Below are 17337 nucleotides of genomic sequence, written 5' to 3'. Positions count from 1 at the left end.
GACAATGGTAGCACGAAGTGACGATGCTGGGGTGAAGTTATGAGCCAATTATGTTATGGTTAAACTTGTCTGTCTGGAGCCATTTTACTCTGCATAGAAGCTGCATCGATGCAGCAAAAGACTGACACATAGTGTTAGACATTAGTGTATTTACACAACAATCACAGCGTATCACACACTCCAGTGTTGATTATTGATTTGCGTGCACAGTGGACTGAATTCGTGAAGCAGGGTTGATTGACATGACAGAGTGGCAGTGGAAAAACACAGTAGGAGTCTTTGCCAGTCCAGCTGCTTTCCTGTGATGTGAAGGACAGGTTTTAGAGTTGAATCACACAGTTGGTTCCCTCAGTGTTTACTGTTCAAATTTCATTTTTACTTTCTCAAAAACACTTGTTTACCTGTATGTCTGTTTACTTTAACAATAAAGAAAGCCACAATAAATAAAGTGATCAAAATATTTGCACTTTCTAAATGACAGACATGTAGTCAAATTGCCCCAAAATAAAACGATTGTCTGTCTCTATCAGATACATCAGTCCCAGGAAACCTAGAAATACTTAAGTATATTTGCATATAATTATATTCAAAACACACAGTTGAGGTCAAAAGTTTTCATCCCCTTTTCAGAATCTGATAAATTCTAATTATTTTATCAAAATTAGAGGGATTATACAAAATGCATGTTACTGTTCATTTACTACTGACCTGAATAAGATTACATATAAGAAGTTTACATATAGTCCACAAGAAAAATATAATAGTTGAATTTATATTGTACATTGTACATTTACATTGTGTTTCATTCTGGAGCATCTGTGAGCATTTGAACCTTCTGTAATAGTTGCATATGAGTCTCTCAATTGTCCTCAGTGTGAAAATGGATCTCAAAATCCTACAGTCACTGTTGGAAAGGGTTACACACAAATGCTGGAAAACCAAAGAATTTGTGGGACCGGAATGATTTTTCTGAAGAACAGCAGGCAGTTTAACTGTTCAGGACAAACAAGGGACTCATGAACAACTATCACTACCATTGGTAATTATTGGGTTCCACTATAAGGTGGCCTTAAAGGATAACTATTGCCAAAATGCAACCTGGGCTGTTATTTTTACTGTAAATGAGACAAACATATATCTAAAAGCATAATTACGACAAATGAGCCGTTTTTGAGATTGACCGTGATTTCGTTTTGTTTTCAATGGCCGGTGAATGGGAATATTAGGGGCATAAATTTGACCGCATCAAAATCGATATTTTTACAACACTAAGAAGGCTCGACACACCATGAAATTTTGCTTGAAGTATCGCCTGGGTCTCTACACATGAACTGGAGCATTGAGAACATTGTGTACACAGAGTTTACTAAAAAGAAAGGTTTTGAACAACTCACTTTCACTGTTTGGGTTTCCGCTCGCAGCCATCTTGCCAGTCAAGAATTGTCGATCTCCGAATGCGAATGAATGGACTCCATAGGACGAAATATTAGGCTTATATGAGGCTCTTTTTACAACTACAAGGTTAATATTGTTTTTCACTTGCGACAAAACAACGAATTAGCCGTGCATTTATATGGAAATATGCTTTAGGAGCTATCCATCTTCCCATTCGGAGATCAGCACCTCTTGACTGGCAAGACGGCTGCGAGCGGAAGTGAGTTGTTCAAAAACTTTCTTTTTAGTAAACTCTGTGTACACAAACAATGTTCTCAATGCTCGAGTTCATGTGTAGAGACCCAGGCGATACTTCGAGCAAAGTTTCATGGTGTGTCGAGCCTTCTTAGTGTTGTAAAAATATTGATTTTGATGCGGTCAAATTTATGCCCCCAGTATTCCCATTCACCGGCCATTGAAAACAAAACGAAATCACGGTCAATCTCAAAAATGGCTCGTTTGTCGTAATTATGCTTTTAGATATATGTTTGTCTCATTTACAGTAAAAAAAAAACAGCCCAGGTTTCATTTTGGCAATAGTTATCCTTTAACTACTACACACTTACATTTAAATTAATAATTTGATACAATACACTTTATGCATACATACATGGTTCCCTTTCGATACTTTCACTCGTACTGCGTCGTAAGACGCTTATGGGAAAAGCTCCTTTTCTCCTGAGACTGAAGCATTTCAATAACGCAGTGTAACTGCACGGCCATTGGTTCGTGCAGTGTTAAAGAAACGAACCAATGGCTCGGCAGCGGAGATGCACAAACCTATGGTGATGATTCGCGCCGATCGCGCCAAAAGGGGCGGAGGATCTGGCTATATAAGCGAGCATTTCGCCATAGGGAACTCAGATCCTTCTTCTTCAGCGACGACTTCATATCTTCGCAGAGACTGACTACGCAGACTTCGCTCAAGCAAGCCTCTTCTTCGCCGTTGACGAGCCTCGCAGCGGATCTTCACTGCTCGGCGGATTGACGCTCCGGAGCTGATTCCCTGCTGCTATCCGGCGAACATCTAAGAGCAAATTTCTAAACGGCGTTGTTTCAAATGCCACGGCGTTATTGTTGCTCGTGCAGAGCCCCTCTGCACGCCGCTGACTCTCACGCTGAGTGCGTCTCGTGCCTGGGTCACGCCCACGCCGAGGCTGCACTCATTGAGACGGAATGTTCCCATTGTGGGAATATGAGTCTCACTTCCCTCCGCTCGCGGCTAGCTTTCTTTTCAGAGAGCGACGCCGCTCCTCGCGCCCTCCCGCTTACTTCCTCGCAAGAGCCTGCTAGGAAGAAGCAGCGGGGCAGGAGAGCTAAGAGCGCGGTGACAGGCGAGCTCACGCCGGCTCAGACCCCGCGTGCCTCGCCTTCACCCCATGGAGAGGAATCGCCAGTTCTCTTCCTGCATCCTGACCAGCGTCCCTCCGCGGCTGCGAGCGATCTGGTCTCCTTCAGAGGAAGTGAATGCGAGGATGACAGCATGTCATTGGCCGCATCTGACGCGGAGGAGTTGTCGGGCTCTTCTCACGACCCCGCCCCCTTGCCGTCTGCGCAACCCAGCGCCGCCAGCGCCGGTATGGATGCCGAACTGTTCCGCATCCTATCTAAAGCTGTCGAGGAGCTGGAACTTCAATGGTCTCCCCCCGAGGAACCCTCTAGGAGCCGGTTGGACGAATGGTTTCTGCCGGGGCGCCGCCAGGCCCCTCGTCAGCGAGCTTCACCATTCTTCCCCGAAGTCCACGACGAAATATCCAAGTCCTGGCGTGCTCCATACTCCGCCCGCCTTCACACTTCCTCTTCTGCTGCCCTCACTACGGTTGATGGCGCCGAGGAAAAAGGCTACGAGAAGCTGCCCCCGCTGGACGAGTCTGTTGCTGCGCACCTTTGCCCGCCCACCGCTATCGGCTGGAAGGCGAGGGTGTCACACCCGTCCAAGCCCTGCAGGACGACCTCTACCCTCGCTGGACGAGCGTACTCGTCTGCTGGACAGGCAGCTTCAGCGCTTCACTCAATGGCGGTACTCCAGGTGTACCAAGCGAAACTCCTCCGCGGGCTGGACGAGTTGGGCCTGGATGATTCTCCGCTCAGAGAAATCCGCAGCGCTACGGACTTGGCGTTACGCGCCACGAAGATGACGGCTCAGGCAATCGGGCGATCGATGGCCAGTTTGGTGGTGCTGAAGCGCCACTTATGGCTCAATTTAACGGAGATCAAAGACGCGGATAAGGTCGCTTTCCTTGACTCCCCCATCTCGCCGACCGGCCTGTTTGGTCCAGCTGTGGAAGGTTTCGCAGAGCGCTTCACTGCAGCGCAGAAGTCGTCCCAAGCCATGCGACACTTCCTGCCTAAACGCTCTAGCTCTGCAGCGGCTCCTAGTCGCCCCAAGCCGGCGCCGACTCAGCAGCCTGCAAAAGCCACGTTTACAAAGTGCATGGACGCAGCACTTTCCCCTCTGAGACAGATGGGAATTCGCGTCCTGAACTATCTAGACGACTGGCTCATTCTAGCCCAGTCAGAGAACGAGCTAATGCACCACAGATCCTTAATCCTCAGCCACTTAGAGTGCCTAGGACTCAAGGTCAATTTCGCCAAGAGCGTGCTGTCTCCCAGCCAACGCATTGCATTCCTGGGAGCAGTTTTCGACTCATGTCAAATGAAGGCAGCAGTTGCGCCGCAGAGAGCCCAAGCCATTCGCAGGCTCGCGGCTTCCTTCAAAATCGGAGCCCTTCGCCCACTCAAGATTTTTCAGAAGATGCTCGGCCTTATGGCCTCAGCATCTCCAGTACTTCAGTTGGGTCTGCTTCAAATGCGCCCCCTGCAGTTCTGGCTGAAACCAAAGGTTCCTCCTCAAGCCTGGCGTTTAGGACGCCAGCGCATCAAGGTAGATCGGGCCTGTATAGCAGCCCTAGCTCCTTGGAGGTGCGCTCAATGGATGGAACAGGGCGTTCCCCTGGACTTGGTAGTCAGAAGGAAGGCAGTCTCGACAGACGCCTCCAACTTAGGTTGGGGGGTGCTGTGCGACGGCCAGCATAGGCCGAAAGCGGAGAGTCGCCTTCACATCAACTGCTTGGAAATGCTAGCAGTGTGTTTAGGCCTTCACACCCTTCTACCTGCCCTGAAAGGACACCATGTCTTAGTCCGTTCAGACAGCATGACAGTGGTGTCCTTCATAAATCACCAAGGGGGCCTCTCGTCGAGACGTTTATTTACGATGGTAGAACGTCTCCTGAAATGGGCTCAGCTGCACTTCCGCTCTCTGAGAGCGACGCATGTGCCAGGCAAACTGAACCAGGGAGCAGACATGTTGTCTCGGAGCAACGTCTCCTCAGACGAATGGATGCTTCACCCTCATACGGTTCAGCAAATATGGGCTGTCTTTGGCAAGGCGCGAGTAGATCTTTTCGCCTCAAAAGACAATCATCACTGCCCAATTTATTTTTCGAAGGAACAGGACGCATTGACCCAAGAATGGCCCAATCTCCTGTTATACGCGTTCCCTCCGATCGCTCTGCTACCACAGGTCATCAGGCGAGTACGGGAACAGAAACTCAAAGTCCTGTTAGTGGCTCCATTCTGGCAGAACCAGCATTGGTTTCCAGATCTTCCCCGGCTGCTCTCAAAAGCACCATGGCCCGTGCCACTGAGACGAGATCTCTTAACACAGGCGAACAGAACGATATGGCACCCCCAACCATAATTGTGGGCGCTGCACGTTTGGGCTCTAGACGGGAGCCTTTAAGTCTCCCTGAGTCGGTTTTGAGTACTATTTCACAAGCTAGAGCACCCTCTACGAGGCGGCTCTACGATCTCAAGTGGTCTGTCTTTTCCGCCTGGTGTTCCACCCGCGGTGCAGACCCAATTTCATGTGACATATCAGTGATATTGTCCTTCCTGCAAGAGCTGTTGGATAAGGGGAGATCCCCTTCTACGCTCAAGGTCTATGTTGCAGCTATAGCGGTATTCCATGACCTTGTAAACGGTCAATCTGTGGGAAGGAACGACTTGGTCGTTCGTTTTTTAAAGGGGTCAAGGCGGCTTAATCCTCCTCGCCCCGTCACGGTTCCGTCTTGGGACTTACCCACAGTGTTGAGGGCCTTGAAAGACCCTCCCTTTGAACCGCTTCAGTCCATAGGCCTTCGCCCCCTGACGTTGAAGACTGCCCTGCTATTGGCATTAGCATCAGTCAAACGCATGGGTGACTTACAGGCGCTCTCTGTGAGCCCCGTTTGCTTGGAGTTCGGGCCAAATGACTCTAAGGTCATCCTGAAGCCAAGATGTGGGTATGTTCCCAAAAGTCTCTCTACACCTTTTAGAGACCAAATTATTTCCCTTTTGGCTCTTCCTCCTACGGAGCAAGACCAGGGATTTAACCCTCTCTGCCCCGTCAGGGCTCTGAGATGTTATATAGAGCGTTCTGCTCCTTTTAGGCAGTCAGAACAGCTGTTTGTGTGTTTTGGTGGCCGCACCAAGGGGTTTTCGGTCACAAAACAGAGACTATCCAAATGGATTGTGGAAGCCATCACGCTGGCTTACTCTTCTCTGGGCCTACAATGTCCCATGGGAGTAAGGGCCCATTCGATGAGGGGCATCGCCTCGTCCTGGGCGTGGTCTAGTGGGGTTTCTATTGCAGAAATTTGTGCGGCGGCAGGCTGGGCCTCACCGTCCACATTTGCTAGATTCTATAATCTGGACGTTCCAGTCTTACAGACTCGGGTCCTTTCCGCATAGTGGTATATCTGTTACCAGTATGTTATGTATGGTGCACCTTGGCCTCTTTGGAGCTCCAAGTTGTACTTATTCCTTGGAACGGACGTTTATCAGGCTATCTGATGGAACAAATTGGCCCTTATTAGTCCTTTAGTGCTAGGGTCATGTCAGTCGTTCCTCTACCTTAGCAACGGCGGGATTGTACTGGTTCCCCATAAGCGTCTTACGACGCAGTACGAGTGAAAGTATCGAAAGGGAACGTACTCGGTTACTTTCGTAACCTCGGTTCCCTGAGATACGGGAACGAGTACTGCGTTGCTGGCCGTGCTAGGTAGCTGCACGACTCAGTCGTCGCTTCAGTCGAAGTACCTGAGTTCCCTATGGCGAAATGCTCGCTTATATAGCCAGATCCTCCGCCCCTTTTGGCGCGATCGGCGCGAATCATCACCATAGGTTTGTGCATCTCCGCTGCCGAGCCATTGGTTCGTTTCTTTAACACTGCACGAACCAATGGCCGTGCAGTTACACTGCGTTATTGAAATGCTTCAGTCTCAGGAGAAAAGGAGCTTTTCCCATAAGCGTCTTACGACGCAGTACTCGTTCCCGTATCTCAGGGAACCGAGGTTACGAAAGTAACCGAGTACGTTTTACATTGTACTTATAGTTTTTAAAAATATCTGCATGTAATTACTCCTGTAATTCTCTTCGGTAGTTTAATGTTGACCTATCCCTTACACCTTAAGCCACTCTTAAATCTACCTATACCACCAAACCTGTCCCAAACCTTACCCGTATCCCACCTCAATAGCAGCAAAAGTGTTTTGCAATACAATATTAACACAAAAGGTACATTTTAATTTTTCGTTGTCATTATTACTTATTTTCTGATTTAAGTACATAGTTGTTAAGGCCACCTAATATAAAGTGGGACCAATTATTGCAATTTATTTCCTCCAAACTGTTTTTCATTTATTTGTAAATAAAGAAAAGATTATAGAAGTATGTGTAACAAGAAAATGCCAATTATGTTTTCTACTTCAGAATTTCATGTTTAATTTAATGTGTTACTTGCTGTTTCTTTGTCATTTTCAAAATGAGTAGCAATTTCTGAGTGAAAATTGTCTGCTATTTTTTTTTTTTTTCAGTGAGCACTGGTTATGAAAGCAGTGCATTTGGGATCCGTTTTGCGTACCGTTTACCTGTGGTGTTTTAGAAAAGGGATAAAACACAAAAAATCTTTGATATTCCACTGACTAACTACAAAACTAAGAAACTCCCAGAAGGCTGTCAGCTTGTGTGGCCTACTTGAAATCCAGAGGCCTGTAGCTATTCAATGTGCAAAGCTCAAAATACTGAAAATGCATCTCAAGTAGAATCAGTGGGCTCCTGAAAGGATCATTCATATTACATAACAAATAACAAAAATCTGTATGGCAATTTTATTTTCGATGAGGGACATATCGCTTTTACAAAAAGGGTCTGCTTTATAGTTTTTCAGTAGAGCCCTGCTTTAAAGATAAACTGCAAAGCTACAGTATGTGGATATGCATGTGATATTACAGCTGTAGTTTGTCAAACACAGTGCATTCATAAAATTCAAAGGATGCTCTGTGGATGTATGTCAAAGCTTAAGCAGTAAGATCTGTTCCTAGCGTAGAAGTGTTTTCTCTGTTTTCTTGTGCTTCCTACGGATGTATAATGGAACAGGGCTTGGCTTTAACAGCAAGCGGTGTACTTTAGGTAGAGTGACTATGAAATCAAGAACTGGGAGGTTCTGGTGGAAACAGTTTTTGGCAGGTTGTCTAAATGGAAATTCTGGCTATAGGGCTTCCACGACTTTACTGGTATGGAAGAGCGGTAGACTGGTCGGCTAGTCAGTGTTTTTCTTAAATAAATGACTGTCGTCTTGCAGTATAAGCAATCTCTGCCATCGTTTCTGCACTGATGAAGAGGCTCTATGAGATCAGAGATGTCTGAATATCTCCATTACCAGATTCATGCCATTTGTGTTGTCATAAACAGTGCAAAAACAACCCTGTCCTACTTGCTTATGGTTTCTGTCAGCGTCTGTCCTACACTTGATTAGTTTTAGGGTTGTTTGCAAGAATTTAAGCTTGTGTGTGAATGCTCTAAATGAACTCCTTGCCTGGTGTACGTGCTTTGTGTGTGCAAAGTGCTCTGGGTCCACTTTATTTTCACTTCAGCGTAATTACAAATTCACATGGCCGTTACAGGTCAATATATTGTCATGCAGGAAAACAGTTTAGAGGATTTTGCAAACTACTTTCTGTAGCTCTACGAAAGTAGAGCTGCATAATTTGGGGGAGGGGGGAATCTAATTTAGATTTTTCTGATAAAAAATGTAATTGTGATTTAAAATGGATTTTTTTAACACCCCACATTTGCTGTGCTGGTTTGCGGGGCTGCACAATTTGACCCCAAATTTTGTGATATATATATACCATATATATACTGTGTTGTTGCCTGAATGATCCACTGAAATGATACCTCAGAAATGATATGCTTCATTGGCTTTTTTTCACTCTTGTGATATGGCATGACAGGACAATTGACTCTTCACAGGGAGTTTGATTGGAGTTTGGTCTGACCAATCATAACGCTGAACCTGGCTTTTTGTCAGACAAACAAACCAGACAGGAGAGTAGATGTTGGTGGATTTGAACTTGAAAAATAATGTGAAACAAGATACCTTCTGATGTTCAATGATGTTTATTTCATGCTATAACTAGTTAAGAGGAAGAGATGATTAGTTCACGTGTCGCCCTGGTTTGGACATCTCTGATGTAGTACATGACAGTGGAATTGCAGGTTGCACAGCGCCTAGTCTCGCGTAGCCAGACCTCAGTGTTTTTTTTTTTTAATTCTTGTGTGTATTATTTTTTCTCATAATCAAATTAAAAGTATAAACATTTATTTATTTTTAATCAAATGAAAAATAAACCCTTTTAATTTTTGGCAAACAAACAGAGGTTTACTGTTAAAATCAATAAATAATAATAATTTAACATTTAAATAATAATTGTAGTATTTTTTCTACAATTAAGTGGTTAATCTTGTTATATTTATTTTTATCATATATATTGTTTCATGTCAATTATTTAAATAGGAATATATAAACAACTACATTATACTGTACAAAAGTAATACAAGACTAATGTTCTGTTACATGTTACTTTTATTTTGACAGGTTGCCTTGAAGTTTCTGTGTGTGTACAGCATGTTATGATGCTAGTTTTCTCAAATGAAACGGTAAAAGTGACACTCACAGCAGCTTTGGATATTGAGTTTATCTGTTCATGCGAGATGCAAATGCCCAAAATTAGCGGGAGCGTCACGTGTGCTTCAGTATATGCGTGTAGTAAAAGCGCGTCTCCACCATTCATACATACAGAGGCAAACGGAGCATGCAGGATTCATATTGAAACGGTCTTTTTGCATTTCAGTTTTCACAGACACTAGTCCATATCGCGATTTGAATGAAGTAACAGACCAACTTTTGATTTATTAATCCAAAAATCGACAAATTTACGTGGCATTTCGCGCTATAGTAGATTCGGTTTTTATGAATGGAGTCCGCGATCCCGTCTGTGTTTTCGCAGATGAGACATTGTAAACACGCGATCATGTAAAGACAGAAATGACATGCCTTCGTGTAAATAAGATAAATAACACAAGGCAATTTAGTTTGTTTAATAAAAGAACAATGTATAGCCCTGTTCTATAGGAAAGATAACCTTAATGACTTCTATTGTGATCTGACGCTATATCAAAAATAACATGAACTTGACATTCAAGGGGGGCGGGGGGTGCCGTTGGGGGGGCGGGGCGCCCCCCTAAGATAATGGTAGGGGAAACACTGGACCTTCAGACTGACGGCTGAAGGTCTGGAATTCATGGCAGCTTTAATTGGCCAAGGCCCGCCCATAAGGCCGTTTGACCGACATGCCAAACAGCCAATCACAGTTCGTTTCGTTCAGCGTCATGTTTCGGTGCATGGAAATGCCTCAACAACAGACTGGCGTGCAACAAGTCAGTCATTGAAATAACCAGTTAAATAAGAAGAGGGAGAACAAGCAGTACGTCAGTAATTTGTTCGCGAACGTCGCAAAAGTGTATAACAACAATCGCATCTGCATAAGCACCTTTTAGCAAAACGTCGAGTAAATCAGTCTGCGCTTTGTTTCCCGGAGGACCGAAAGCAAACGCGACACTCGCATATCCCGGAAATCCGGTCAAATTCAACTAATCAGATGACGACTTCGACATTCCTGAAGTGTTTCCAGTTAAGTGTACCATATGCATCAGACGTTTAGCCAACGTTCCGTGGGCGTGATGTCTGAGGCTGAGACTACACAGCGCCTGTCAACCAGCACCATTGGTGGGCATATGGTGGACACACGCTTGGCACAAGGCTGGACATATGAGTCTGGACAGGCTTGTCTTCTTATTGTCATTAAAAGGAAGAGCATTGGATGGGCTCACAGTGTATTATGTTCTGGACATGTGGCAGACTCTTTCTTTGCAAGGGAAAGGGAAGGTTTACCATTTGAGCGGCTGTTTTTAAGTAGTGTGTATTTAAGTCCTTGCATTCACTGAGTGAGGTAGAATGCAGATGCAGCTTCTGTGCCAGTGCAAAGTTGGATTTTGTTGATGTCGATTTCATTTACCTCTCTCCAGCTCAGCCGGTTATATCAATCCATCCCAGCGTTCATATGGGTTTGGGTTGCTGGTGAACTTTGATGGTGGAAAAGAGAATATTTAGCATCTATATTTGACGGCCAGTCACCACACACCCAAGGTTGAATTCCTAATGAGCCTGCAGGAGTTTTCACTGCCTTCTTGCTTTTCGTGTCAATGAAGGAGTCAACTGCAAGTATGTCATCCCACTCATCACAGCATTCAGAGCAGGAGCACATCTCATGTTTCTTAGGACTATCGTCTAACTGGTTCTCCTGCTTTTCAACACCCATCATCCCAGGTACTCCAGTCCACCTCCTCATCCCAAATAACAGTAGAAACTTCATCAGCATCAGACTTAGAATCTGCTTACAAAGAGAAAAGACTCAACCATTTTGGCAATGTTGGGTACCCACAGTTTTTCTTCACCATATCCATTTCTTTCTTCAGAACTTCACAGGTGTGAAACACAGACATAAATCAAGAAGAAAAAAGAATGATGTGACAGTCATGACGATCTAATAGTCACGTTGGAAACTCTCTCTGTGTAACAATTAATTGATTTACATTACAAGCAGCAGGTAGTTTAACTGTTTAGGACAAACAAGGGACTTATGAACAACTATCACAAAAAAAAAAGATGTGCAGATTCTGCATGGTGTATGTAAACTTTTGATCTCAACTTTATGAGAAGATTAGTCTAATCAGAGTTTTAGAAATATAGTACAAAACAAAAGATTCAAACCACTCAATAACACAATTTCATTGGGTGTAATTTCAAGATGTTGCCTAATGTTGTCCAATTGTCCTGAAGACATTCACATAAAAGTTATAAGTAAAGTTGTTAAAGGTAAATGCAAAATTGTTGTATATTTACATATTATAATGATAAAGTATACCAACAGATATTACCAAACCATACAGATTTCCAAACAAACCACAATTTTAAAATAAAAAACTCAAATTCAATTGTCATATCTTTACATAAAAGAATCAACCTTTGCTACTCTGTTGTCATTGAATAATGCCTTTTTGCCAGCAAGATTTCGCTAATGTGACTGCACCTTAAGTCACTAATAAGTGACTCTTTTTCAGTGACTCTTTTTGCAAGTTACATCATTAAGCCAATATGTGGCGACACGTGACTGTCTTAACGGGTGAGTCAGCAAATTATTTTATTCAAGGATTGTTGAAAAACGCTGACTCATTCTGAGACAAAGCAAATGTTTGTTATGCTCAGTGTTGCTCGGTGTTAGGCAGTTCTGCTTGCTTGGCGGAGTAAAAGACAAAGTCACTGGCAATGTTGTGTCTGAAATGTGAACTTCTCAGTATTGACTTCTTGTTCATTGTACTGTTATATAAAAGCAATATCATGCTGCTTCATTGTTACACCAATAACTTCTCAGGAACTGCCCAAGTTCAAGAGACAAGGGTGTTTTTGGGACAATTTTTGAGTGTTCCATATCTAGATACTTGTTATTAAACTTTAATATAAGAACAATTGCACTTGGAAAATGTATTGTGTTGGTGTTTCAGCATGTCTGTGATTATCAGTGACCAAAACATGTTATATTATATTCATTTAATGTGTAATTATACATCTTGGCCTGTCTTATTTTTCGAGTACTAAATTCACTAACCTAACAAAATTACTAACCTAAATAAATAATATTAAGATAACACTAAAGAACATTCTCTCTTCTCTTTCTCTTTCTCTCTGCATTTGTTCCTCTCTCTTTTGCTCTGTCACAGATTAACCTACAGAGGAGGATGCGGGTCACAGGAGTGATAACCCAAGGAGCCAAGCGCATCGGGAGCCCAGAATATGTTAAGTCGTACAAAGTGGCCTACAGCGATGACGGAAAGACCTGGAGGACGTACAAAGTCAAGGGCACGGATGAAGATATAGTGAGACGTTTTTTTAATTAGCGAAAAAGAGTCACATCAGTCACTCAGCATGTGCTTTTGCTTCCCTCTCCGTCATATGCACTTTGAGTCTGGATTTTGAAGAGACTGATGAGAGCTGTCGAGGCCTCAGATGACATATGACGTCCATCATCTTAGATGCCATCTTTTTTACTTTTAGGGAGTGTCCAGATTTCTTCTAGGGACTTTGAGTAGTTGCTATTTTCATGATTTCAGACAGAGTTTATTATTATGGAGTTGTATTCATTATATTATGTAGTTTTATACGTTTATACGAGAATGCCATCTAAATATTTACATAGTAATTTGTGATCAGTACACTCTTTTAAATCTATTTTGCATCCGTAATTGTGATTGGTTCTATTTTTAATTTCATTTCATTTGTTTAACCTAAGCTTGCCTAAAAGTTAAATCATTTCTACTTTTGCTATCTTGCAAGCACTGATAATTCCTTTGAGGAATGCAAACCTAGTCCAGTCTCATCTAGTTTTGACCTTTTTACCTCAAACATTTTTCACAAATGACTTCAATTTGGTGTTAGTAAATACTCTTTTGATTAAAAACCAGTATAATAAATTGGGGTGAGTGTAACGGAGCAGCGCTGACCTTCTCTTTGCTCTCTCTCGTCTTGTGAAATCTCCCCACGTTCTTCTTCCAGATCTTCCGTGGGAATATTGATAACAACACTCCATTTGCCAACTCCTTCACCCCTCCTATCGAGGCTCAGTATGTGAGGATCTACCCGCAGGTGTGCAGGAGACACTGCACTCTTCGCATGGAGCTCCTGGGTTGTGAGCTCACGGGTAAGTCACCTCAATATAGACAGCATACATCATTCTGAGAGCACGTCCAAAGGCGACTTTTGAAGTGTGTTATACCTCTGAAACATTGTCCAGACTGTCAATAAAGCACAACACAACAAGGTTGAAGCTGTTTTTTTTCTCCTAGCTAGTTCAGGGGATTTATTTTTTACAGCTTAACAATAAAGATTTCTGTTGGTCATATTGTGCCAGTAGTTCTGCCAATGTTTTTAAAATGATAAATTATTTCAATTTTGGACAAATGATTTTTCAGGTTTTTATTAGGGTTTTAATTTAAAAAATAGGTGGAAATCCCACAACTGTAAGATAACTTTATGACAGTTATAAATTCATATATTTCTACCAAGACTTTCACAAGTCACACAATTCCGACAAAAAATTTTTTTATCCCCCTTAATGCATCGTTTTTCTTTCTCAAGCAGTTCTTTCTCAGTTTGAAAAGATGGATCTCAAAATCATACAGTCATTGTTGGAAAAGGTTCAAATACACAAAAATGCTAAAACCCCAAGAATTTGTGGGACCTGAGGATTTTTCTGAAGAACAGTGAGCTGTTTAACTGTTCAGGACAAACAAGGATTCATGAACAACTACTGTATCACTAAACAAAAAATAAATAAATAAAACACCACTGTGGATCATTCATGTAACAACACCGTATTAATAATCAATCAATAAATAATATTAATAAATAAATTCAGCTATTATTTTCTCTTGTGGACTATATGTACATTTTTTATGCGAAATATCTTATTCAGGTCTAATTATTTTGTATGATTTCTCTTTGGTCAAATAATTAACATTTTGCAGATTCTTTAAGGTGTATGTAAACTTTTGACTTCAACTGTAAATTGGTTTTAGTGTAATACATTTTTAGGCTAAATACATGCCTTTACATTCTTCAGGGTGTTCAGAGCCAATGGGGATGAAGTCTGGCCACATTCAGGACTACCAAATCACAGGCTCCAGCATCTTCAGGACTCTTAACATGGACATGTTCACCTGGGAACCTGGGAAAGCGAGACTGGATAAACAAGGCAAGGTCAATGCCTGGACATCTGGACACAGTGACCAGTCCCAGTGGCTGCAGGTAGGGTTTATTATAAATGTCCTTATATGCTTAAGGACAGTCCACTGTTACTGTGTCTGTTATTGGCTACAGAATATAGTGAGTGGTTACATATAAAGTTGAAGTGTATCATAATAAAATGATCACTGCAGCACAGCACAGAGGCGTATTCAACAACGAGAGTTCAGATGATCCCTAAGACAGAATCTTAACAAAGATCAAAGCTTTATCGTGATTCCTACTATTTAGCTCCTAGAATCAGAGTTTCAACAAAATCCTAGTTATCCCTTCTCCCTAGAGCCTCTCTTTTTTTGCTCGCTCACTCACCGTTCATTAAGGTAACCGATCACCTTACCTCAGGCTTCAGGCGAGGGCTATTTGCCATCATTCAAGCCAAGCATTTTAATACCACATCACTTCGTGTTTAACCATATTTCACTTTAAGCCTGCCTGTTAAATTACTTTTATTTTAGATTCATTATTATAAATTAATTTGGCTTATTATGAACATTTTTAATCTTTTATGGTTCCAAAGACAGTTTGCAATCAAAAATAAATCAATAAACGCTGATATTGTGAACCATTATTTTAGTTTAATAGAATAGAAAGCTCAAAATAACAGCATTATTTATTAGTTTTTTGGTAACAGTATGTTTTTTTCTGTTAAGTTTGATAAATTTAATGCATCCCTGCTGATTAAAAGATTTCATTTCCTTAAAAATTCCTGACTCTTGAACAAGGAGTGTTGAACTCTTCCTGACTCATACCCCTGACTCTTGAACAAGGATTTTTAGCAAAATTTTATATTAATTGCAAAAAAATAACATTTAAAATGTATGTATTAATTTAGTTGCTGAATCTGCTTTGATATAATTGCTCTTGTTATGTTTGATAGACAGCTCTGTAATAGATAGTTCTATGCCATTATTCATAGGACATGGACTGTTGTTCATGAGATGCAGGGAATGTCATCACATCTGAATAATTTTGTAGCTTGTGGGGTGTTAAAAGTGATTAATATCCTGAGATTACTGAATAAATGCTCCACTGCAATCACAAAAACTGAGCGAATGTGAGACACAGTTGGGCACATTTCAAACACCAGTTGCCATGGTGAACTGTGAGCTTCTGCAGTGGTTGCCCCAATGGAATAATCAATACCAGTGGCATCACAGAATGACTTTAGGCTTAATAGATTAATGGAATTAATCAAGCTTAATGACAAATTAAGTATTCTAATTTATCAAGACAATTGCAGTGCTGCAGAGGCAAGATTTACCTCACAAGCTGCAGTAACGTCAGAGACCCTTTGACCAAACGGAGCACATCTCAAGGATCTGCCAGTGAAGTGCTTAATCACACTGCATCAAAATCATCAGGTTGTCAGTGCCTCAGTGGTTCTGTTGCTTTGATTGGAAGTCATTTATTTGTATGTCCATTGATTTTGGCGAAAACAAATCCCGCTGTTACTCGGAGCCCTTTATTTGGAACTTTTTAATGATCTTGGTACTTTCAGTCTGTTAAACGGTTTGGTTTCTGCACGCTGACATGTTCAGTCAAGCAGATATTTTACATACCGCATGCACACGTCAATATTGACTAAGACTCCAAGTGAAAAGTTCATTTGCCTACATTCATTAGGCTGGCTTAGGAACTGCATCGAATTGATGCAAATCAAGTCTTATATTGCCTGGCGGTTTGTTTTAGTAAATTAAAATACAAGCGGGAGTCAAACTGAGTCACAAACAACATTATCTTTTACATCTGTGGAAAAGTTTCCCTCCATTAACCAATCAAAAGAACAAATCATGCTGCTTTTCAAGGGACTTCTAAGGTCAAACAAACCACTCACATTAAAATGCATATAAATCCCATTGACAGGTTTTGGAGCTGTTTGAATGAACCAATTTCTCGCCAGCCCTTCAAATACACTGCAAGTCAGCTCTTTTTCGTCTGTTTGGACTCCACAGCAAGAAGGCCTCTTGAAGTTTCTGTTGATTGCTTCCAAACATGCTGAATCGACCGAGAGACATTGAGGAGACGCCCGTCCTCCTTCTCTTACATCTGTCTGGGTCTGTCTCTGGCTTTTCTCCCCTTGAATTTTGAAAAATAGCCTTTTCAACTCGTTCCTCTCCCTCCTCTTTGTGTGTAATGAATCGATTTAGTGTCCTCATTTGTGGTTTCCTGTGTCTTCGCCACTGCTCAAACAGAGATGTGACCTCAGTCCCACAGAGGGAACTTTTAGCCTTCATCAGGGAAGCATGAGAAGACCACTTGCATTCATTATGGATCTAAAGGCTGCTCATTACGGACTATATGCATGGACAGTTTGAGAAATCTTAGCAGTGGTTTTCTTCAGTAAAAGACAAGGACTAGAATTTATAGCAACTTTTATCTAAGTCAGCATTTTTTCTAACCGGGGTCCGTCTCAAATAGCCAGGGGAGCCATGGAAAATTTATGAATTGAGAACAAAAATCCCTTTGAAAAGCCTTGACAAGCAATATGAGACAGTTTACTTTTCTAGCAGCCTGAGTTCTGGAAGAATTTGTTCCATTAATTTTCTCCATATAGACTTTTCAAAACATTTTTCAATAAGTCTTGAATCAACCCATGGCTCTGAAATGAATCACATTACAACATTTGATTTTAAAGGGGACATTGAATTCAAATTTCACTTTTA

General features: G+C 42.0%; 1 protein-coding gene across 3 annotated transcripts in view; it reads left to right on the top strand.

Moving 5' to 3' along the window:
- edil3a (EGF-like repeats and discoidin I-like domains 3a) overlaps positions 1 to 17337 on the top strand; it is a 211750-nt gene that overhangs the window by 158390 nt on the left and 36023 nt on the right. For all 3 annotated transcript variants that reach the window (XM_073839789.1, XM_073839788.1, XM_073839787.1), the window contains 3 exons: positions 12595 to 12750; positions 13427 to 13571; positions 14493 to 14677. In XM_073839789.1, coding sequence (XP_073695890.1) covers positions 12595 to 12750; positions 13427 to 13571; positions 14493 to 14677 — 486 coding nt within the window. The remainder of the gene's footprint in view (positions 1 to 12594; positions 12751 to 13426; positions 13572 to 14492; positions 14678 to 17337) is intronic.

Source organism: Garra rufa, chromosome 5, assembly GCF_049309525.1.
Source record: "Garra rufa chromosome 5, GarRuf1.0, whole genome shotgun sequence".
NCBI lineage: Eukaryota > Metazoa > Chordata > Actinopteri > Cypriniformes > Cyprinidae > Garra > Garra rufa.
Note: the sequence above shows the minus strand (reverse complement) of the source record. Positions and strands in the feature narration are given on the sequence as shown.